The 25,211-nt window shown below is 46.6% G+C and overlaps 1 protein-coding gene across 1 annotated transcript in view; it reads right to left on the bottom strand.

The window, feature by feature from the left end:
* Nucleotides 1–25,211, bottom strand: part of KIRREL3 (kin of IRRE like 3 (Drosophila)) — a 433,673-nt gene that overhangs the window by 191,670 nt on the left and 216,792 nt on the right. Inside the window, exon 6 of the mRNA XM_015416357.1 lies at nucleotides 5,975–6,132. Coding sequence (XP_015271843.1) covers nucleotides 5,975–6,132 — 158 coding nt within the window. The remainder of the gene's footprint in view (nucleotides 1–5,974; nucleotides 6,133–25,211) is intronic.

Below are 25,211 nucleotides of genomic sequence, written 5' to 3'. Positions count from 1 at the left end.
GTGGGCTCCATGGGGACCTCTGTTCTAATGCTTGACCCATGAACTCTGTTAAAAGAAAACCCTGTTCCATTAAACAAGACTAACTAACTTGAATAGATCCAGTTGGTCAGCCATGGCTCCGATCACACGGGCCAGATAAAGCGGGGGTGGTGGGAGGCGTGGCTGTTCGGCCCGGAGCAAAATAAAGTGCGGTAGCTCGCTCACACGGCCCCCCGAGTCTCCGTTCTTAGGCTGTTAGCTGGCAATCACACGGTGATGCTGCAGTGTGGCAAAGAAGCGGCGCAGCATGATCACACAAGCGTTTCGCGTTTGTGCACATGCACAGTTCCGTGGAGCAGCACTGCTTTCGGTTTTGTGTTTGTGCGCATGCGCTTACGAAAAATATCCAGTTTGCGACGGGACATGGACAGGCGCTGGATGCCATGGGATACTAGTGCTCCTGCAATCAGACACCCGCCTGTGCTGCACGTTTTCCGGATACTAGTGCACTTTCCTTGGTACTTTTTAACTCCGCATCTTAGGCAGGATGCCACGGGTTGGCCACGGGTGCACTACACTTCCCAGATGTTGCGGTGTGATCGCGCCCCCCAAATCCACCCGACATTCGTGCCTTTCGTGCAGCAAATTCTCCGTGTGACTGTTAGACTGAAGCAGTACAACAGATTTAAAGTTGATAAATAAACCTTTGTTGGTCTTAAAGGTGCCATTGGACTCTAAATTTGTTGTACCTTGAATAGGTTTGCCATTTGTCTGCCTGCAGTGGGTAAGCACTCGCCCTCAGCCCCAATTCCTCACCCTCTAGAAACTGGGAAGGGGGAGGAAAAAAATGGTCAGATAATGAACTCTATAATGACACCACAGGAATTTCTCCAATAGGGGAAACTCCTAGAGCATCACCCGGAAGTGACATCACATCTCCCCACCCTCCTGAGGCACTGGCCTCAAAATCTCCTAGAATTTCCTTAGGGAGTACTGGCAACCCTCAAAGTGTGTGGGAAGGAGGATGGAACCCCCAGGAGAGGAATTGCACCAACTTGTATAAAAGCAACATTTTCAAGAAAATGCATTCCTTGCATTACCAGCATGTTTGATTGCATGTATCTAAGCCAGTTTGGTGTAGTGGTTAAGTGCACGGACTCTAATCTGGGAGAACCGGGTTTGCTTCCCCACTCCTCCACTTGCACCTGCTGGATGACCTTGGGCAAGCCATAGTTCTGATAAGAGCTGTCCTTGAAAAAGAGCAGTTTCTGCCAGAGCTCTCTCAGCCCCACCCACCTCACAGGGTGTCTGTTGTGGGGAGGGGAAGGGAAAGGAGTGTGTAAGCCGCTCCGAGACTCCTTTGAGTAGTGAAGGGCAGGGTATAAATCCAATCTTCTTCTTCTTCATAAGAACATAAGAACATAAGAGACGCCAATGTTGGATCAGGCCAAAGGCCCATCCAGTCCAACACTCTGTGTCACACAGTGGCCAGAAATACCAGTGCCATCAGGAGGTCCAGCAGTGGGGCCAGGACATTAGAAGCCCTCCCACTGTTGACCCCCCCCCCAAGCACCAAGAAGACAGAGCATCACTTGCCCCAGAGCCCCTAGCTATACCTTGTGGCTAATAGCCACTGATGGACCTCTGCTCCATATGCTTATCTAATTCCCTTTTGAAGCCGTCCATGCTTGTAGCACCCACCACTTCCTGTGGCAGTGAATTCCATGTGTTAATCACTCTTTGGGTGAAGAAGTACTTCCTTTTATCCGTTCTAACCCGACCGCTCTGCAGTTTCATGGAGTGCCCACGAGTTCTTGTATTGTGAGAAAGGGAGAAAAGTACCTCTTTCTTTACCTGCTCTTTCCCATGCATAATCTTATAAACCTCGATCATGTCACCCCTCAGTCGTCTTTTCTCCAAGCTAAAGAGCCCTAAGCGCTTTAACCTTTCCTCATAGGGAAAGTGTTCCAACCCTTTTATCATTCGAGTTGCCCTTTTCTGCACTTTTTCCAAAGCTATAATATCCTTTTTAAGGTGTGGTGCCCAGAACTGCACACAGTATTCCAAATGAGGTCTCACCATTGATTTATATAGGGGCATTATTATATTGGCTGATCTGTTTTCAATACCCTTCCTAATAATCCCCAGCATAGCATTGGCCTTCTTTATTGCAGTCACACACTGTCTCGACATTTTCAGTGAGTTATCCACTACAACTCCAAGATCTCTCTCTTGCTCAGTCTCTGCCAGTTCAGACCCCATCAATGTGTATTTATATTTAGGATTTTTGGCTCCAATGTGCATCACCTTGCACTTGGCCACATTGAACCCCATTTGCCATGTTGACGCCCACTCGCCCATCCTTGACAGATCCCCTTGGAGTGCCTCACAATCCTCACTGGTTTTCACCACCCTGAACAACTTTGTATCATCCGCAAATTTAGCCACTTCACTGCTTACTCCCATCTCCAAATCATTAATGAACAAGTTAAAAAGCAGTGGACCAAGTACTGATCCCTGCGGTACCCCACTGCTTACCACCCTCCACTGAGAAAATTGCCCACCTACACTCACTCTCTGTTTTCTATGAACTAGCCAGTTTTTGATCCATAAAAGGACTTGTCCTTCTATCCCATGATTTTTGAGCTTACTTAGGAGCCTTTGATGAGGAACTTTATCAAAAGCTTTCTGGAAGTCAAGGTAAATAATATCTATTGGATCCCCCTTGTCCACATGTTTGTTCACCCCCTCAAAGAACACTAACAGGTTAGTGAGACAAGATCTTCCCTTACAGAAACCGTGCTGAGTCTGCCTCAATAGGTTTTGTTCATCTATGTGCCTACTAATTCTTTCCTTAATAATGGTTTCCACCAATTTACCCGGTATCGACGTCAGACTGACTGGCCTGTAATTTCCCGGATCTCCTCTGGAACCCTTTTTAAAGATGGGAGTGACATTAGCTACCTTCCAATCCTCAGGAATGGAGGCAGATTTTAAGGAAAGATTACATATCTTTGTCAGGAGATCTACAAGTTCACATTTGAGTTCTTTCAGAACTCTCGGATGTATGCCATCTGGGCCTGGTGATTTTTCTTCCCCTGCTTCCTTTTCTTTTTAACTTAATAACAGTGGTCAAATCATGTGCTTATGGTCAAAACATGACTGCATCGCAAAGGGACACAAAACCCAACCCAAGCCCCCGGAATAATGCATGCTCCACCAGGGTCAAATACAAAGTCATGCTGAAAGGCATGAAGGGGCTGCCGACATCTCGCTGATGGCTGTTTCTCATACAAAGAGTTTAAAATTATTTCTTTGCACCGCCTTTGATCCCCAAACACCCTCGGCTTCTCGCCTGCCTGAGAAGTGCCCTGGTGGCCTTTTCTGCGGAACATTCGTCCTCCCTTTTCAGTGGCAATAAACCCTCAAAAAACTCACATGTATGCTGCATGAGGGTTTCAAATGCTCCTTGAGAAGTTAGAGCCTCCCGTCACACTCACGACACGGTGACAGCTGCAGGGAAGGACGAGGCCACGCCGCCAGGCTGAGGCCGCCACACCGGCGCAGGGACCATTTGTCCTGAATAATGCTTATTTCCGCCAAGTGCTGGCTCTTAAAATTCTGCTCCTGCTTCCTCGATGATGTTTGTCTCTTTCCACTTTGCCAAGCTTCCTGCCTTCACCTCTTCACCGCCTGACTGTCTGCATCAACCTGGAGGCAATTCCGTGGCAGCCAAACAAAGGGGCAATATGATTCTCACAATTAGAATACAAGAGAAACATGCCTCGCTATTTGGAGTGTCTCTTGTCTGTCTACATTTGAGTCTGGTAGCACCATAGAGACCGACGGGATTTCCCGGGTACAAGCATTCAAGAATCAAAGCTCCCTTTGTCTGATAGCTTACGAAGGAAGCTTTGACTCTTGAAAGCCCTGAAAACCACCCTGACCTGGATAGCCCAGGCTAGCCTGATCTCGTCAGATCTCGGAAGCTAAGCAGGGCCGACCCTGACAAGGACTTGGATGGGAGACCTCCAAGGAATACCAGGACTGGGATGCAGAGGAAGGCAATAGTCAGCCGCCTCTCTGAAACATCTAGGCCCCACTAGGGGTTGCCAGAAGTCAACCATGACTGCCAGGCGCACACACACACACACACACACGAAGAAGGGGAAGAAGAAGAGTTGGTTTTTATACCCCGCTTTCCACTACCTGAAGGAGTCTCAGAGCGGCTTATAATTGCCTTCCCTTCCTCCCCCCACAGCAGGCACCTAGTAAGGTAGGTGGGCCTGAGAGAGCTCTGAGAGGACTGTGACTGACCCAAGGTCACACAGCTGGGTGCATGTGCAGGATAGGGTTGTCAAGTGATTCTTCGCCGGGAGCGAGGGGCTCCCGGCTGGCATCGGGTGTGTGCGCGCGTGCGCGTCACCCGGAAGTGACGCAGGCACACTGGGCACGCTGGGGGCGGGGCCACGCCATACAAGGGAAAACCATAGGGTTTCCCCTTGCATGGTCGTGGCCCCGCCCCCAGTGTGCCTGTGTCACTTCCAGGTGACACGCACGCTGGGGCGGAGTCCCCCCCCCGGGCCCGATTCCCCAGTGGTGGAAATTGGGTCTCCGAAGTGGGGGTTTACCTGCCACCCACCCCCACTTGGCAGCCCTAGTGCAGGAGGAGTAGGGAAATTAAACCCATTTCTCCAGATTAGAGTCCGCCAAACTACACTAAACTGGTGTAAAAAATATACACACAAAAAAAAGCCCTGAAAACCTTGTTGGTCTCTAAGGACCTACTGGACTTGAACCTAGCTGTTCTGTTGCAGACCAACACAGGTACCCTCTGAAACTGTCTGTCTGTCTCTCTCCCCCTCTCCTTCTCCCTCTCTCTCATCTACCTACTTGTCTGTCTGTCTGTCTCATTTGTATCTTCCCTTTGTTGGAGTTTTTAAGAAATTCAGCAGAGTTAAAAATCAGTTTAGCAATGCCAGAGTTCAATAATCAGATCCAGAGTCCATGTGTGTTTAAAATATAAAAGTTTACTACAATTCTACCATAGGGAAGGGTAAACTTGGGAGAAAATAACAGAGAGCTAAATCAGCTACATCCTCTCTAGACTAGAAGAACTGGAAGATGGACCCTCTCACATGCTTCTTCTCCAAGACGAACAAAGAGGGGAAGAGGGGCCATAAAATGCAAAGTTACTAATACCTTGCTCCCAATCAAACTCTCTGAACAGGGATGCTTTTCGCGGGCTAACAGACTTGAGCTAACATTGGCTAACACAAAGACAGGTGATTTCCTGTAACAACAGAACAGACATTTAACCCTATACACACACATTGAGTGTTTTCAACATGCAAATACCCAACACCCTTCCTCCAAGGAACTCAGAGTCATAGACACAATTCTCCATTCTCCATTTTATCCTCCCAACAACCCCATTGATAGGTTAGGCTCAAACCTGAACCATCTTCTTTATATTGTTCAAGGCAGAAACAGTAGTGAACTTCAGATCTTGGTTCACTGAAACAAAAAAAAATCCACCTGGTCCAACATCCCCGGCAAGGCAGCTGCCTCCAGCAATCCCGAAAGCAAAGCCCGGAGGCAAGATCCTTCTTCTGTTGTGAGACGCCAGCATTTTGTATTCAGAGGTACTACCCAGGAACTTCCTTATTCTGTTTTGCTACAGTGATGGATGGGCCTACGCCTCCTGGTTTTGTCTGACCTTTGACAAAAATCGCCTCAGCCCATGGCAATCACAACTTCTTGCGGAAGTGAACCTCCTAAGTTAAATATAGGCTGTGCAGCAAAGGAGTTTTGTCTGTACTGAACCTACTGCCAATCATTTTCTTTGCATGACCTGGAGTTTTAATATCCTTGGAGGAGAACTCTACGTTCTCGGAGCACTACTGATTTCCACCTTATGCATAGTGGAGTGGTCATCATTCTCCAGGTGAACTGGGCCCGATTTCTCTTCCTTCGCAGTCTCAGGTGTTCTTACCTTTGAGTAGGTTGCTCCATTGATTACTTCTCCTCTCCGCATCCAAATGATGGACGCCGCTGGTTTGGCGTTATCAGCATGGCAGGTTAGATTCAGGGGATCTCCAGCTCTTAGGCTAATGATGGGCCCCCCGATAATTACTGGATCATCTGGAGGCACTGCAAAGAAGACAAGACAAAATGTAGGATGCCATTTATGAGCCTTAAAAGCAAAATCACCACAGCATTGCATGGACAGGTGACAGGTTATGTGGATCCAAGAAAATCAAAACAAAATCGCACACTCTACAACCGACCCACCGTCCAATCTTCTAGCATTTTCTTTCCAATGAAATTCAGCTGCAGGGTGTGCTGACTGAAGTGACACAGCAGTGCTGGGATGGAAATGTTAACCTTTTCCCCTCTGACCTGAATGGCCCAGGCTAGAGCCAGTTTGGTCTAGTGGTTAGGAGCGCGGACTCTAATCTGGGAGAACCGGGTTTGAGTCCCCACTCATCCACATGCAGCTGCTGGTGTGTCCTTGGGTCAGAGTTGTTCTCTCAAGGGCAGTTCTTGAGAGAGCTCTCTCAGACCCATCTACCTCACAGGGCAGCTTTTCTGGGGAGGGGAACTGAAAGGGATTGTAAGGCACTCTGAGACTCCCTTGGGTAGTGAAGGGTGGGGTATAAATCCAATCTCTTCTTCTTAGCCTGATCTTGTCAGAATTTAGAAGCTACGCAAAAAAGATAGGGGATTGCAGTTAGTGTAGCAATTCCAATAATGATAGAAACTGCAATGCGTGCAAACAAGGTTTGTAATTTCAACAATATGCTATATGAACATTAAATGTCCATCTGGAACAAAAGGAGATCTATTTGTAATTTTGTATCATCTTTATAAACATTTAATGTACATATAGAACTTAGAAGCTAAGCAGAGCTGGCCCTAGTAAGTACTTGGATGGGAGACAACCAAGGAAGTCTGGGGTTGCTCTGCAGAGGTGGGTCATGGCAAACCACCTCTCAATGTCTCTTGCCTTGAAAACCCCATGAGAGGTCATCATCGGTTGTCTGTGACTTGACCAGGGGTCATTTCCTGCAGGAGCCCACAGGAGCGGAGCTCCGACAGTAAAGAGCCCAGGGGGCGGGCACATGCAACAAGCCCCACCCCCTGCTCCCAGCAGCCCTCAGTCAGAGCAAGAAGCAGCCAGGTAAGTTGCAGAGCTTCCCCCAGTCCAAAACAGTCCAGTGGCACCTTTAAGACCAACTTTTATTCAGGTACGAGCTCTCCCTCCTCTGCGAGGACAGATCTGCACGTTCCCCCCTCCCAATAGCTAGCAATCCAAAACAGTCCAGTGGAGCCTGAGCGGTGGGTGTTTGCTTCTGACACACTTCCGGTGATGTCAGGGTGTGTGTGGCATATGCACATAAGGTATGCTAATGAGTTATGCTAATGAGCTCCTGTACCTCTTTTTCTACGAAATGACCCCTGGACTTGACTGCACTTTAGACACACGCAACACTCTCCACTTGTGCTATTTGCCTGATCCATATTGCTCCTCACAAGTTGCTTGTTGCCCATTAGGGAAAAATAGAGGTACCTTCCCACCCTCTGGGGGAGGAATCACAATGGGGGAAACAACAGAAAGGTAGAGGGCTCAATGCTTTCACCTCCAGCCTCACTGCTGTGGTCAATGGCAGCCCGCCCAATTTAGAAAACACTGGGAGAACCACATATTGGTGTTGTGCATTTAAAGGCCTTTAGTGTGAAGGAACACTCCAAAATTCAAGCAGAGATCCCCAGAACAAATTAGCTAAGCCAAGGCAGTCAAAGTTTGGCTTCTAGCAGCAGCGGCAACGATTTTGTCAATAGTACTATACAATAGAGAGAGCCTAAACAATTGCGGTGCATTGATCATACAATCAGACACATTATGTATGGTAAAGTTGTAACCAGCTGAGGAAATGTATAGAAGATGACTGAAAATCGCTTAGAGAACACCCTTTGATAAAGCCATGGATCACTTCTTTGTTCAATTTCTAGGGGAGACCAGTTAAGGACAGGCGAAAGGGCAACTTTTCTCCCAGTTTTAATGGTTGTATATGTCTGAAATTTTGTAAACTATTATGACAGAATAGGTTAGGTGGTCAGAACTACAAAGTGGGCTTTGTTACAAAGCAAACAGTTCAGTCTCTCTCTCTCTCTCCCCCCCCCCCCTCTCTCACACACACAAACACAGTAAAGTAAAGGCTTCCCTTGCTCGAAAGCTAGTTGAATCTGACTCTAGGGTGTGATGCTCATCTCTGGTTCCAAGCCGAAAAGCCAGTGCTGTCCGAAGACTTCTCTGTGGTCATGTGGTCAGCATGACTAAACGGCGAGGCACATGGAATGCCGTTACCTTCCCACCGAAGCTGTACCTATTTATCTACTTGCAATTTCTTGCTTTTGAACTGCTAGGTTGGCAGGAGCTGGGGCCAGAGACGGGAGCTCATTCCATCATGCAGCACTAGGGTCTCGAATGGCCGAACTGCAGATCTTCTGGTCTGCGGCTCAGCATCTTAGCCTCTGAGCCACCGCTCAGACATATATATACATACACACACAAATACACACACACACACAAACACACAGTGTTCTCTAGAGGATGCTTCTGCTGGAGTGTTGATTTCAGTTTTCATCTCTGGAGGAAAACAGGACCGTGGTCTCCATAGTAAACTAGGAATCCAGATTTTTTTTTAAAAAATAAATCTCTGCATAGGATACCTCTTCAGTTCTTTTTGGAGCCAGCAGGTGGGGCCACAGAAAGCTGCTGCTCTCCTTCTAGCCAGATGTTCTAACATTGTTTCTATAAGTGTGGTTTTTGCATGTTAACAGTGGAGACGTGCCTAGAGAGCCAGTTTGGTGTAGTGGTTAAGAGTGCAGACTCTAATCTGGGAGAACCAGGTTTGACTCCCTACTCCTCCACATGCAGTTGCTGGCGTGACCTTGGGTCAGTTACAAGTTCTTTCAGAGCTGTTCTCTCAAGGGCAGTTCTATCAGAGCTCTCTCAGTCCCACCTACCTCACAGGGTGTCTTTTATGGGGAGGGGAAGGGAAAGGGATTGCAAGCTGCTCTGAGACTCCAGGTGAAGGGTGGAGTATAAAACCAGCTGTTCTTCTCTCTTCTAGAACGTGTTTGTGCTAATGGTGCAACATTAAAAAAGGAACCTGAAGTAGGATAAAGAAAGATGTATTCCCGGTAGGAATGTTTCCAGGTTTATTTTGGGGGGGCAAAGAGTTCCCAACCAGTAGGGTTGCCAAAACCCCCGGTTTGCCATGGGTCCCCCGATTTTTTTTGGGGGAGGGGGTTCTACCCGCCGCCGGAGCCCCACCCCCAACACCCACAGCCACCCATCTCTCTACCTTTAAGTGTGTGCAACCCATGTTTCATCCCAAGCGCGAACTCCGCAAGCTTGCAGGGAAAAGCCAGCTTCATTCTTAAAAGGGAAACGCAGCTGCTCTTAAAAGGGAAACACAGCTGCTCTTAAAGGGGAAACACCGGCTGCTGGCTACTTTTAACTACAGGGAACTGTAGTTTCTGGAGATCCGGTGCACGGGCGGGGGGGGGCAGCAGACATCCCCAACGTGACGTCATCACGTTGGGGATGCCCCACCCGGAATGCCCCCAAAGTCCCCCGCTGGGGGTGGAAGATGGACTTGGCAACCCTACCAACCAGCCCCTTCTCTGCCTCCGACCAGGCACTCATGCCCTCCTTCTCTCCCTCCCACCTGCATGCCTCTTACCTCTTTGTGTGTCCTTGCCCTGCCTTCAGCACTTTCCCCAGGGGCACCAGGCAGTGCCTACAGCAGGAAGCAGGGAAGGTGGAGGGCCAGTGAGTGAGAGGGCAGTGTCGTGCTGGGAGCAGTGGGCCTCAGCAGAAACCTTGGGCCCCGGCAGCGGCCCCAACTCAGGGCATACTGATGCCAGCCCTGAGCATAAGAGAAGCCATGCCACACAGTGTCATACAGTGGCCAAAAGCCAGGTGCCATCAGGAGGTCCACCAGCGGGACCTGAACTCCAGAAGCCCTCCCACTGTGCTCCCCCCCCAAGAACCAAGAACACAGAGCATCACTTGCCCCAGACAGAGTGTTCCATCTATACTTTGTGGCTAATAGCCACTGATGGACCTCTGCTCCATATGTTTATCCAACTCCTGGGCCTGCTAGACCACACTGATGCTAGGAGTGTTATCATAGACATTCAGACCCTCTCTGGCTTCATCTCAGCCTCCAAGCAGCTTGGCATGATGAGGGAAGAGGCTGTTCAACAGTTGCTCTGGTCTGGCTGCTCACTGCATTGGACCCCAGATTGGCGTTTTGATCCCCTCACCACATGCCTAGACCCTTTGGACCACCTTGCCCTTTTTGGAATATGACTTCCGGCAGCCTAGGCCCCGTTCTTGCCTTCCTTTAAGTCCAAGGCAGGCACAATCCTGCAACAATCCAACCCAGCTTCTGACAGACTCAGATGCTGCAGTTCCCGATGCGAGGAACACCTTGAAGGGTTGCCCTTGTAGCAACCCACAGCCATGTGTGCTCCTTCCCCACAATGTAGCAGGAAATGTGGCTGCTCTCAGCTGTAGTGCCCAGCTGCGTACCCCTTTACTTGTCTAGAAATTGGCATACCTGGCGTCCTGCTTTTTTTGAATAAAATCAGGGCAGTTTTTGGGCAGGAACGCACAGGAACGGAGTTCCGGCTGGCTCCTGAGTTGGCCACACCCATCAGGAACTCATTAGAATAATAGGCCACACCCAACAGCAGAAACTCATTAGGATTGGCTACAGTAGGGGTGTGTGGCCTAACATGCAAAGGAGTCACTGCTACAAAAAAAAAGACAACAAACAAGGTAAACAGAATAAGAAGCAAAAGGTGGGTGTGGCAGGATGACCACACTTCTGGCAACAGGGGGCTGCGGCCTAATATGCTAATGAGCTGTGCTGTTAGGGGTGTGGCCTAATATGCTAATGAGTTTCAGCTGTTGGGTGTGGCCTATTATGCTCATGAGTTCCTGCTGGGCTTTTTCTACAAAAAAAGCCCTGAATAAAATGCTGAGGGAGAGAAGCAGGTGGGCATGCCCGAGCCTTCCAGCATGACCATGTCACCATCCAGAAAGGAAAGTGGTCCATGATGGTCTGCTCTGCCAAGCCTGTGGCAGCAGCCCCGTGATGCCTAATCTTACACCAGTCTAGGGTTGCCATCCCCCCCGATGGGGGCAGGGGTTCCCCTGATTTCGGGGGCTCCAATTCACCGCTGGCCAACCGGCCGGTGGAGGGAACCCCACCCCTGGAGATCCCCACTGTGCCTTGCACGATGATGTCACCCAGAGGTGATACCATCATGCTGGGCATGTCAAGCGGGGGACACTCTGGCATTGGGCTAAAAACTCTATGGTGACTATAGACGATCCCGAGGAGCAGCATGGAGCCCCCCACTGGCAGACGGTAAGCACCTGGCAACCCTACGGCAGCCTCAGTGATGACACTGCACATTCATTGGTGGGATCTTGCTTACTCTATCAGGTAGGAGAGGGGGCAAGGAATAGAATCGACAGGAGAACCTATGAATGTATCCTCTCCTCCTGGACTGGACAATTAAACAGCAATGCTATATACACTTTCTCTGAGTTTATTTACTTTCTTTATACCCCAGCTTTCTACCCACTGGGGTCCCTGTTCTTACCCTTCTCCATTTTATCCTCACAACAACCCTGTGAGGTAGGATAGGCAGAGAGTATGTGACCGTCGCCCTACAAGATCCTATGGAAGACGAGGGATTCAGACTTGGATCTCTGAGATCCTAGTCTGACACTGTAACCTCTACACCATGCTGGCTCACAAGTTATAACCTTGTTACCTAACAGCTCACCGGACTCACCCCTGCAAGTTCCTTTCTGTATGGAGAAAGGACACTCATCTTTGCTACATCTTCCCTTGCTTCGTTGTGACGCGCAAAGCTGCCTCAGGGAAAAAAGAAACCCTCTTAAAAGTGGCACCTCTCACACTCATACACTAATGGAAGACAGTTGGATACACTCCCTTTTCTTTTTTGCCCTTCTCTAAAAAGTAACACGTCAACAGTTCCTCAAACACAACAAGAGCTGGCCCTTGCAAAGAAAGAGCTTCACTCCACCCATGAACTGATTTTAATGAGATTTTGATGAGGCAAAAGACTCATCCCTGGGGCTGGACCCTTGGACAGTGTCTCATTTAAACCGGGCCACTACCTGACCAGAACAGCTACATGGCATGTGCAGCTACTGTGCATGGGTAGGAGCCCGTCTGACACAGGACAATGTGCCAGTGAAAAGCCCCCAGGGGTGCATGCTTTTTTCATTGGCATGATGTTTAAATCATACCTAAGAGATGGAAGATGAAGTGCAACTGAGGAATGCGCACGCCGTCAAGGCCAATGCTTGATATCAGTTACATTTCAATGGTGGGGGTGGTTTGGGATTCCCCCCCCAGACTTCTGCAGGGTATCCAGCAATTCCATTGTTGTCACATTTCTATTTGTATGCTCGACACTGACGGCTGTGAGGGGGGGGGGCACAGTGGGTAATTTTGGTTCAGGTGGGCTTTCGGTGTTCAACCTTTATTGTCTGAGATGGCTTTAGACATTAGATATGAAAGCAATAACACATTTCCTCCGCTTTATTTATTTACCACATTGCTGTTGGGTGGGGCTTTGCTGCTGAGATATACACGTCTCGCTTTATGAAGGCCCAGGGGCAAGAGCTGTTGTTCAATTGACAATGCAAAAGCCAGCAGCTCAGTCTAAAAACGCCGGCGTCCTAACTTATTTGATGCAGGAATCATAGCACTGGGCAAGCACTCCCGCAGCCATGAGAAATATTCACATCACCCAAAGTCTGTGGTTGTTTTCAGTGCTCACATGAACCCATGAAGCTGTCTAATTCTGAATCGGAACACTGGTCCATCAAGGTCAGTATGGGCTGCTCTGTCTGGCAGTGCATAGTCTCAGGTCTAGGTCCGTCACATCATTCGTTCCCTGGTGCTTTTAACTGGGAATGCAGGGAATCAAACCTTGCGCATGCCAAGCAGATTCTCTGCCACCGAGCCACAGACCCCACATTACAGAGAGGAACATCAGTGTCAGATGGGAACTAGATGTTCCAAGAGCCACCAAAGTGCTATATCTTGTGTGTCTTCCCTGATATTCTCCCAGTAATGTCTAGTATAACCTGGTATTCTTTGACATCGGGGCAGCCTTACTAATTCTGGGGCCATGGCAAAAGTCCAGGAGGGGGACCCAGAATTACTGCCACCCCACTGCCACCACCCACCCATGCTAGGGCCAAGTAAAGGGTGGCCTTCACCCCTTGCACATGACCCAAATAGGTCTACATGTGTCAGGGCCATAATGTATAAAGGCATCTCCTTGCTGGCATGAAGCGAACATGCATACTTTGTGTACTTTGAAAGGATTGGGATCTAGCTTGTGAGCACCAAGGTCCAGATTCAGACCGCCACTCAGAAGAATGAGCTTCAAACAGTAAAGGTAGAATCACAGAATCATAGAGCTGGAAAGGACCTCCAGGGTTATCTAGTCCAATCCCCAGCACAATGCAGAAAATTCACAAATACCTCCCCCCCACACACCCCCAGTGATCCCTTTTCCACACCCAGAAGATTTTTTACTTTATTCAATAAACAGAAAAGAGATCAAATTAAGTAAAGCAATTTGCAGAGCAAAATGGGAAGTACAGGAAGGAACATGCATAGCAATGCAGTGTTCCCCCGCCTTTGAACTGCATAGTGCAATGTCTTCATGGTGTTGTGTTAGACTAGACCTGGGTAGGCAATCCCCAGTATATGTGCTGAAGAGCAGAATGCCAGAACATTTTCTCAGCACAAAGGGTCTGTTCTCTAGCCAAGGGACTGAGGCAAGTCCCTCAAGAGCTGGCAGCGTCATTGGGGCTGAGCTTGTTCTTCGTGTGCCCTGCTTTTGTTTGCCAGCACATCACCGTCTTCATAGGATGACATTGCAGCTGTTTTAGCACTTAATGCAAACAGGTAGCCCATCTCTCTTTTAAACTTTGCTGGGAAGAAGGGAGAAAGAGACGCAGAGGGATGCCAGCTCCTTATCTTTTACTAGCCCCAGTTCTATGCTTAGCAGAAGAGGAGATGCTGTGAACTGTATCCATTATTATCTATTACATTTTCCTCTACACTCTTCCTTGGGGAAGGAGCTTGGGGCAGAGTTCATGGTTCATCCAAGTCATACAGAGTTGAAATAGCCTCCACTGAAGACCCTCTGGGGAAAATATGGTCTTTATGTGGTCCAGATGAAGGGGCCAAACAAAATTCCTGGGGCAGGGAGTTCCAAAGCTAATCTCACTGTGTTATTTCTTCTCTATGGCTCAGCCTATTGGAACTGTTTACATAGCTGTTTGCCTGGCTCCTTCTGTTGCTGTATCCTGATTTCTACAATCCAAACCCTATTGCATTGTTTACTGGATGTTCCATTCTATTGATTGTATTGACTTACTCTGTGTCATCCACCTCGAGTTCTAGTGAAAATGGTAGACAATAGATAGACAGATAAATGACTGTTGAAACCCTACCATTCTATCATCCTCTCATTGATCCCACACTTCTGCCTCTCCCTCTAGTTCCTTCCCTTGTGCCTATTATTGCTAGATTGTTATTTAGGATGAAGGCAGTTATAATATCAAAAAAGAGACTCTCAAAGGGGCCCTTCAGCCAGAGCAGAAGCCTAGCTCCACAACTCAAATTACAGATGTGCAGAACAAATCAAACAGTGGTTTATCTGCCACCGAAGCCCCATCTTCTCATACTCCAGGCACACGGACTGACTTAAAAGCTTTCGAGTACCTTATGCGCTTTTTATTAATTTCAATGTTGATCCATTTCATTTCATTTATTAGACTTATAGTCCGCTCTCCCCTGTGGCCAGACTCAGAGCGGGTAACAACAAACCAATAAAAACATTCAACAACCTAAAACAAGTGTATAAATACAATAAATATAATAAAATTTACAATAAATACGAAGCAACAATACAATTAAAAGATGGCATACGATCTCGGGGGGGGGGGATAATGTAGACGCTGTCTACTCAGAGGGAAAGGGGAGAGGAAGGGGAGAGCGGAGAGAAGAATGGAGACAGAGGAGGAGGCTGCACTCATCTATAACGCCAGCAGAACAAATCTCTTTGTAGAACTTTATTAGATCCCGCAGGGCCCAATCTCAGCCGGAAGAGTGTTCCACCAGGCAGGAGCCCGGGCCAAGAAGGCCCTGGCTCTAGTCGAGGACAGTTGGATGCTATTCAGGCCGGGGATCAACAGCAGATTTTGATCACTAGAGCGTAATGCTCTTTGGGGGATATATCAGGAAAGGGGGTTCCACAGGTATGCTGGTCCCAGACTGTTTAGGGCTTTAAAGGTCAATACCAAAACCTTGAACCTGATCCAGTCCACAGTCAGGAGCCAATGCAGCTGGTAGAGCACTGGTTGAATATGGGCTGTAAAGGATGTTCCTGTTAGAACCCACACAGCTGCATTCTGGACCAGTTGCAATTTCCAGGTCAGTCTCAAGGGTAACCCTGCATAGAGTGAGTTACAGTAGTCCAGCCTGGAGGTGACCGTCACATGGATCACTGTGGCTAAGTTGGGGGTGGGGACAGGAAGGGGACCAACTGTTTAACGTGACGTAGATGGTAAAATGCCAGTTTAACTACATTTGTGACCTGGGTCTCCACTGACAGGGAGGCATCCAGGATCACACCCAGGCTGCTGACAGCCAATCCAGGTATTTAAAAAACCAGTTTAAAAACAATATGTTGTTAAAGGCTTTCACAGCCGGAGTGCATTCGTTGCTGTAGATTTTCCGGGTTGTGTGGCTGTGTGACACAGAGAGTACTCCATCTTTCGGTGTTATACCTCTGAGGATGCCAGTCACAGCTACTGGAGAAAGATCGGGTTCTACAGTACCAAGACCACGGCCACACAACCCGGAAGATCTACAGCAACGAATAGTTTAAAAACAGTTGCAGAATGATTCCATGACTTGGGAGGGAAGGTAGTGCCATGACACCAACCGGCACTTTATTTAGCTGACTTCTGCAACCACCATGCAGAACTTATATTTTGAAAGCCTGACCTTGAAGAAGAAAGGTCAGTCTGGAATGTTCCCTCTAAGCTGTGGAGTCTTGTGAGCAAAAATTCTACTTTGTGAGCTACTGGCATTAAAGTTGTGAGCAAGCAATTTGGCTACTGTATAAATTAGTTTGCTCTTGAGCCATCCTTCCTGAGCTAAGACAAAAATGTGTGAGCCGGAGGCTACAAAACTGTGAGCTAGCTCACACTAACTCAGCTTAGAGGGAACACTGGTCTGGATTCAGTGCAGTGAGTGTACTCTCAGTTCAGCTCTACTGGGGCACAACTACTGCATCTCTTCCCAACTTGAGATTCTCTAAGACCTGTGCCCCATTCTGGTGCCCAATTTCTGAAGGTCCTTTTAAAAACATTTTTATTGATGAACTTCTACTTGGGTATCATCAGGGTTTTGTTTTTTTTTAAAGTTGCCAGTACTCATATATAAGGTTGCATCAGTTTCCACCAATTCTCCCCTGAAGATTGAGAGTATCCTCCGAAAAGGTGCCAGTACATGGTACCAGTAAGTACTGGCATTTAAAAGAAAAAGCCCTGGATACCATCACCCAGCTACCCGGAATCTGGGTAGACACATAAAGAAGCCTCTTATCTCCAACAGACCAGAGAGTATTTCCTGACCTTAGTAAAGACAGGTTGAGCTCGGCCACTGGCCTGAGTGATAGAATGACCGAGCTGCTGAGCAATATGTGAGAAATGGCTACCAGCTGGATAGAAGACACAGTCTAATGTGGGACACTAAACCCAGAACCCGACTTCTCCATAGTGATAAGCAAGGAAGATAATGGTCAATATTGATTCCGTATAGGTAAATGGCAGGGACAATTGTCATCTGACAAGCCTCATGAAGCTGAGAAGATACCACCTCGCCACATGGGAGAATCTCCAGGTGTCTCCCCTTTTGTTCTTACAAAAAGAGAGGCTTTGCTGTGAGTTTTGACTGAGATGACATCAGCGATCTTTCATCCTGTCTTTCAAATATATATATACCTTCCATCACTTATATTGTCATCGTGACAGCTTGCTGGGAGGGAGAGTCTATCATTAGAGAGAGCATTTTCAGAGCAGGTGAGGCCAGGAGGCTTTATAACATTCATAGCCCTAGATTCTTCTTCTTCTTTTTTTTACTGTGATAGATGTATTTGTTTTTAGCTTTATGGTCTACTCTATCCTCAGAGGGTCAGAGCAGACAACAATCATATAAAAACAGATGCACGCTTTTAAAAATACCATAAACAATTTAAAGTATAAAAACATAAAAAAGATTCCACTAAAATAACCCTTCCTTTTCCTTTTAGCCACCCAACGTATGCCCAGAAATGTGCTAAGAAGACATATATCTAGATGCTATTTAAATTGCATTAATTACAGGCAACTAGATTAACCTGGAATATAAGTGAACAAAAGTAACTAGCTCACCAGCACTGAAATACCTGTGTAGCATTTGTGGCCTAAAAGGGGGGGGGAGATTTCCCAAAAGTATCTCTGCCTAGTCAGTCGATCCTTGATGATGGAAAATGCCATCAAGTCACATCCAACCAAATTTCTATCATCACAGGGCTCTCCATTCCATCACACCCTGACTCAATGTTGCTAAACTTGTGGGATAATCACCAAATCCCCCAAGTTAAGAAAGATTTGGTTTCTATATTATGCGCTGCTGCAAAGTCTGCAATTGCCGTCTCCTGGAATTCTCCCTTACCCCCAATTCTCAAGAGTTGGTACAGGAACATATGGGATTATCTCACAATGGAAAGGATACTGACACAGACCTCAAATAAATACCCTTTCTCTGCGTCTCTTGTTTATTATAATTTTTGGTACCCTGTTCTAAATTTTATTGCTCAAAACAGAGACCTTTTTGATCAGAATTGTGTCACAGATGTTTTACTATGTTAATTTATTGATACTTGTTATATTTACTATGATCTCATATGTTTATGACAGTTTATTGTTACTGTATCTGATGTTAAATTTTCAGTAAAAACCTTTAAAAGAAGTCACATCCAACTTCTGGAAACTGTGGAGGGTTTTCAAGGCAAGAGATGAACACAGGTAGTTTGCAGTTGCCTGCCTCTGAGTAGAAATGCTGGACTTCCTCATTGATCTGAGAGCCAGTTTGGCGTAGCGGTTAGGAGCATGGACTCTAATCTGGGAGAACTGGGTTTGATTCCTCACTCCTCCACATGCAGCTGCTGGTGTGATCTTGGGTTAATAACAAGTTCTTTCAGAGCTGTTCTCTCAAGGGCAGTTCTCTCAGAGCTCTCTCAGCCCCACCTACTTCACAGGGTGCCTGTTGTGGGGAGGGGAAGGGAAAGGAGATGGTAAGCTGCTCTGAGACTCTTTTGGGTAGTGAAGGGTGGGGTATAAATCCAATCTCCTCCTTCCCATCCAAGTAATAGCCAGGGCTGACCTTGCTTAGCTTCCAAGATCTGACAGGATCAGGCTAACCTGAGCCCTCCAGGTCAAGGTTGGATGCTCCTTCCTCATCATTAAGTACCTTTTTATCTCACCCTTCCTCTGAGGAGCTCAGGACAGAGTACATCAGTCTCCCCTCCTCTGTTTTGTTCCCACAACAACCCCATGAGGTAGGTTGGTCTGAGAGAGAGAGAAAGTGACCGGCCCAAGGTCATCCAGTGAGCTTCCATGGCTGCTTGGGAATCTGAACCTGGATCCCACAGATCGTAGTCTGACACCAACCACTACTCCAGGCTGGCCCTTGATCTGTGGATTAGTGGTATAGCATCTGCTTTCCATGCAGAAGGTCCCAGGTTCAAACCTTGGCACCTCCACTGAAAGGCATCTGGCAGTAGGTGATGTGAAAGCCCTCTGCCTGAGATCATGGAGAGCCACTGCTGGTCGGAGTAGACAATACTGACTGTGATGGGTCAATGGTCTGATTCAGTATAAGGCAGCTTTGTATGTATGTATAATCCAGGGGAGAGGCTGTGGCTCACTGGCAGAGCATCTGCTTGACATACAGAAGGTTCCAGGTTCAATCCCCGGCATCTCCAGTTAAAAGGATCAGGTAGGAGGTGATGGGAAAGACCTCAGCCTGAGACCTGGGAAAGCCGCTGCTGGTCTGAGTAGACAATACTGACTTTGATGGACTCAGGGTCTGATTCACTGTAAGGCACCTTCATGTATTCATGCGTGTTCACGTGCTTAGAGTTACCTACTCACCATAAACAAGAGGAAGATACAAGTCCTGACCTACATCTTAGGTACATCTCTTCACTCCAGATCACAAAGAATTTCAGATGTCCAATGACCTTTTCGTATTCGTGCTAAAAATAACTGGAACCCAATATTTCTGCACAAGACAGCTTCCATAGCTGATTTCCTGCTGTAAGCATGGATTGTTGAGAGGAAGGGAGGATCACATTGGACGGAAGGGGGGACCTTCTGGCGGGCACTTTTTAAAGACATAAATGAATCCAACTGACAGATTTTTTCCCCCTAGGGTTTAAATACAACCATTTAGATGCTGCTAGCAATTTTAATGACAGTAATAATCTTCTTCCCTGAAAGGAACAATAATTGCCGTATGAATAATAATCAATATTTAGCTTCCTCTTAAGAGGATTTCCAAAGGCTTTGTACACTTTATTGCATTAAGCATAGCAAAAGCATTAGACCCATTTTACAAGTCGCAGGAAAGAGGAGGGGTAGGAGAGGAGGAACAAGCTAAGTCGGGGAAGCAAATGAAATGAGGCCGCAAAGCAATCCCATCCCGAAGTGAGGCACAGAAATGCAGAAACTCTCTCCCATCCCCCTTCCTGATGCTTAGTTTGACTATCAGGGTGGGTGGCAGAGGAAGCATAACAGCTCCCTCCCAGAGACTGGTAGCAAAGGGGAAGTCAACAAAAATAACACTCCATTTCTTAGCCACATCATGTAATGATGGTCGCTAGCTCAGGCAGCCTTAAAAAGGGATTAGACATTCACAGAAGATAGATCTATCAACAGATTTAGCATGATAGCTAAATGGGACTCCATGTTCAGAGTTTGGGTGTGTCTAAACACCGAAGTGCACCAAAATAACTAGGAACTGCTGTTGACCATCATGCCCAGCTTGTGAGACCTTCCGAAGATACCTAGGTGGTCACTATGTTGGAGTGTGAGGTGGATGGCTAACAGGAATATGACCTCCTTTGATGCAGTGTCCTATACTTTCTTCTTCTGTTTAATCAAAACCTTTTAATTTAAATATTGGGTAACAGGTGAAGGGTCCAATAATTTGCAGAGCATTTTGTAAGGTGGTTCCACCCCCTCACCCTTGATCATCCAAGTTCTATGATTTGATCATTCTTTGGATGTTAATTGAAAATGTCTTTTGTAGCTCTCTGAACACCTCCCTAGGAATGTTTGTGTTGAGAGTCAGCACCTAGAATAAATAATAGAGTGCTAACCTAGAAAGGCTGTTGGACTGATCCAGCAAAGTTTGCTTTTATGTTCTTACTAGGAAAAAGGCCCACTGTGGAAATAAATACAACGGCCTCTAGAAAGAGGCTCTGGGCGGGTGCCCCGGCCTTGGACACACAGTGTCAATTTGCTGTGGCGACCTCAGCAGGGTATAATGACACTGAGTCCACCATTTTCTCCAGAGGAACTGATCTCTGCTACATAAAGAACAGTTGTAATTTTGAGTGATCTCCAGTCCTCACCTGGAGATTGGCAACAATTGTTCCCCAGAAGGGAATAGTTGGTTTGGATGGTGGAGTCTATGGCTTTGTACCTGTCTGAGGTCCCACGCCTCCTGAAACCTCATACTCTCCAGGCTCCATCCCTTACGTCTCCAGGAATTTCCCACCTGGAGTTGGCAACCCTATCTCCTGCCCAGCCAATCATCAACCTACCTTTATTCCCCCCTCACTCTTCAGCTTTCCACCCCCCACACACCTGCAGCCTCTCCCGTGCTCTGAAGCCCTGACTGCTACGTCACATTGGCTGTCATACGGGGGCCACCTCAGCAGCATGTAAGGATACAGAGCCCACCATTTTCTCCAGGGGAACTGATCTCTGCTGTCTGGAAAGCAGTTGTAATTCTGAGTGATTTCCAGCCCTCACCTGGAGATTGGACACATTTTACCTCAGAAGAGCAAACTGTTTAGAATGTTAGAGGCAAAAGCCAATCAAGTCGCATATGCAAACGACCTCTGTGTTCCGAGGCAAAGGCCAATGAGGCTGCATATGCAAATAACCTCTGTGTTCTGACTGGCTATGGGGAGGAGAGGATTAGTAAAATGTTTAGAATGTTGGGGGCAGGACTCAGGCAAAGCAGCCAGTGGATAGGGAGACCCTCTGAATGACAGATCAGAGAGCAAACTGATTTTGGAACGTGTGGAATGTTCTAGAGAAGTGTCACTACCATTCGGCTTTTATTTATAAGGGAGATGAACGAAAAGTCTATATTGTCCCTTTAGACATATTTTCTCTTCAGGATTAGGGGAGATGGCAGATGCCACTTTGGTTATTTGCATGAATCAATTTCACCTCATTTACTTCTACGGCCTGACCCTAAAGTTATTACGTAAATATTCTCAAACATGCATGTAGATGAATTAAGGCTGATGATTTTATGGATTTTAATTGATTATTGTAAATATGTTTCAATTTGTAAATCTGCATTAATTGCATATATATATATATATATGTTGGTACCCGCCCTGAGCTTACAATGTGGAGAGGGTGGGATATAAGTCTAATGAAATAAATAAAATAAATATTTATTATCAATTAGTTAAAAACAGTTATGGGCCTGATTGTAGCCTCAATACAGAATAAAAGTGTACACTATACACAAGTGGGACCTTCTGCAACCAGACGCGTTTTGGCTAAAGTGGCCTTCTTTAATGGTCAAGCAATATTTGTACATAATAGGTTCAATGACACTATAATAAGACAATAAGTTAATCAATGTAGGACCAAAAAAGGAGTTTTATAGTTACAATCAATTGACGTAAGGCACAACATTTTGGTATATTGGATCTGAATTGATTGTGTCTTCTGGACCAAAATAGGAAGGCTTAGAATAGTAATATTATTTGGGACGTATATACCTGACCAAGACACAAGGCGATACTCTATGAGGCCTCATCAATATTCTCAGGTCTTATGACATTTTTGGCCCTTTACTCTGTATGTAACTACCCTTTCAGGTACTTGATTAATTTGTTTGGGCTAAATCCCCCCTTCTCATTCTCTTAAAGTTACTACATCCAGAGTGACTTAACACTGGGTAATTATGCTTAGGGATGCAAACTGTTTCTCAAGCTGTAGAAAGGTTAATGTCAGGAACGAAAATAAGCTGCACCAGGTCCTTGCAGGGTTCTAATAGGAAAGCGATGGACCTCTTATCTTCTGCTTCAAGACCCATGATACAGTACAAGTCATAAACTGAAGATACTTTCATCCCTGGCTAATATTTAGTGTGCAGATGCAGGTTAATGTTTGAAACATCCTGGTTTAGCATAAACGGGTTGATTTGCTGGCCGATCAGTGACTCCTCCCCAAGAGTTTTCCCAGGTTTGCAAAATGATGGCCATAAAGCTACCAGCATGCACATTTGTATGCGATGTGTAGTTTGGCCTTGAAATGCCTTAAGATGTCATGAAGATTCTATCCATGTATTTTGATCCATGACAGCTAATTCATATACACAAGTCATTGCTTGATGCTGAAATTCATCAGTGGCTGTTGCGCATGGGTGAACCAGAAAAATCTCCCAGCAACCAGTTGTCCGATTGCACCATGCTAACTAAAGAACAATGGTTTGGCAGGTGTCAAGCCTGGGTCTGAGCTCACAACCTTGTAGATCAACGCTAAAAATACTTATAGCCTGATCCTTTTCCTTCTTGTGAAAAAATGTCATGTTCTCCATGGGAAGGTCTCATGCCCAAATGAAGTAGCTTTCCCACTGGGAAATACAACACTCTCCATTCACATCTACAAATGGATCATCCTGACTCCGTGAACGGAAATGTTCTAACAGCAGCCCTCCATTCTAATGAGATCCCTGCCATTTTGATACCGTACAAGGCCCCTGTGGATGCCGAGAAAGATAGAAACACACCCAAGCGCGGGACTCTGATCTTTCGCACATTCTAACTCCCTTGTTTTCTAACCTTTTGTTTGGGGCCTGCTTTGGTCTATTGGATTAGCCATGAGTTAGACGGCGCTGATAAGGAGATAAGAGGCACAGACAGAGAATGGGGCCTGATTGCATCTTTCCAAATAAGCGGTTATCATCCCCGGTTATTCATGTAGCTATGAATTATTGATTGGCTCCCAGCTCATTAAAGAGGAGATCGGGGTAGGTGGGAGGGGAGAAGCTGATGAATAGAAATCAGCAGTGGCTCTTCTTAACATCTGTAACTTGGCAAAATGATGGCAACTCATTACGGCCCCATTCAAAGTCCATCAGGGAAAGAAAGCTCAGAGATGTTGGCCATTATCCATCCAGTGTAGGCCCAGGTTTGATTTTTCTTGTTCTTATTTCGAAGAGACTACAATAGAGTTTGGCCTTCACATTTTTTAAGCACATGAGAAGTAGATGCACTCCTTTTTTGTGATTCATTTGGAGATTTTTATTTTTCTAAAAAAAAACCCAGGGAGCCATTGTTTAAGAAATAGCAATGAAATGGACTCTTTGTACAAAAGTTTTGGGTTAGTCTGGCTTGCCAATCAGCAAAGTGCTGCAAAAACAGCCTCTCAGTTTTCTTCTTCATTTTTGAAAGTAGGGCCAAGTTGCTGCAAGTGTTTGGGCCAGACTGGGATTTTTTTTAAAAAGTTTATTTAGACAGAATGATTGCAGTTCTGGAGGCCTCACTTCAAAAAGGATGTGGACAGAATGGAGTGGGTGCGGAGGAGAGCAATGAGGATGATCAGGGGCCTGGAGACCAAGCCCAATGAGGAAAGGCTGAGGGATCTGGGAATGTTTAGTCTGGAGAAGAAGAGGTTGAGGGGGAACATGATTGCTCTCTTGAAATGTTTGAAGGGCTGTCACTTAGAGGAGGGCAGGGAGCTGTTCCTATTGGCAGCAGGGGAGAGGATTCACAATACTGGGTTTAAATTAAGGGTGGGAAGGTAATGGCTGGATATTAGGGAAAACTTTTTTTACAGTCAGAGTTGTGCAATGGTGGAATCAGCTGCCTAGGGAGGTGGTGAGCTTTCCCTCACTGGCAGTCTTTAAGCAGCAGCTGGACAGACACTTGTCAGGGATGCTCTGGGCTGATTCTGCATTGAGCAGGGCATTGGACTAGATGGCTTGTAGGGCTCCTTCCAGCTCTGTGACTCTATGAAAAAAAGGCCTTGGGAAAATGTCCAAAAATCATCTCCCATTTTTTCCCCATTTCCCCACAGGCCTTCACACCTTTCGGAAGGTTAAGCTGAGAGAAGGTGGCTGGCCCAAGATCAGAGTGGGGATCTGAATCTGGGTCTCCTAGATCCTAGAACAACACATCAGCTGATGGGTTGGATCCAGACTCAATTGCCAACTTCCTCTGATTATACCTTCCTGCCACAGACCCCCATTATGTTGTTTTCTAGGGTCCCCTATCCTCCGGGAGCAATATTTCATGGGGATCAGCGGGCTGCAGTATGTGTGTGTGTGTGTGTGTGTGTGTGTGTGTGTAGCCTGGAAAGTTCCATTCCACCATTGGAAAACTGTGTCTGGATCCAACCCAATATGTCACACTGATGTTCAGTATGCACACCTCTATATGTAGAGATGTCACCACATCTATTAAGTCATACGATGTGATAAGATACAGATTGTTAACGATAGGCTGGTGTCATCATCGGTTGGGGTGCCTCCTGGTAGACTGGAGTTGCATGAGACAGAGAAGGTGAAGCAATCCCGGGGGTTACCGAGCAGACATATGTAACATGGAAAGAACTGACTAAATTGGCTTAGGTTTTTGGATGTAGCATGAGGAGCAAGAACTTTATTTCCCATAATGAAGAATGCAACCTCCATGCAAGAAAGAACAGGACAAGATGGTTTAGGAAAAAACCCTTCATCTGGAATATGTCCTATACTGGTCCAAACGGAGTCACAGACTGT

This window comes from Gekko japonicus, unplaced genomic scaffold (assembly GCF_001447785.1).
Source record: "Gekko japonicus isolate JY-2015 unplaced genomic scaffold, Gekko_japonicus_V1.1 scaffold1163, whole genome shotgun sequence".
In the NCBI taxonomy this organism is placed as follows: domain Eukaryota; kingdom Metazoa; phylum Chordata; class Lepidosauria; order Squamata; family Gekkonidae; genus Gekko; species Gekko japonicus.
The sequence above is the reverse complement of the archived record's forward strand: the minus strand, read 5'-3'. Positions and strand labels throughout refer to the sequence as shown.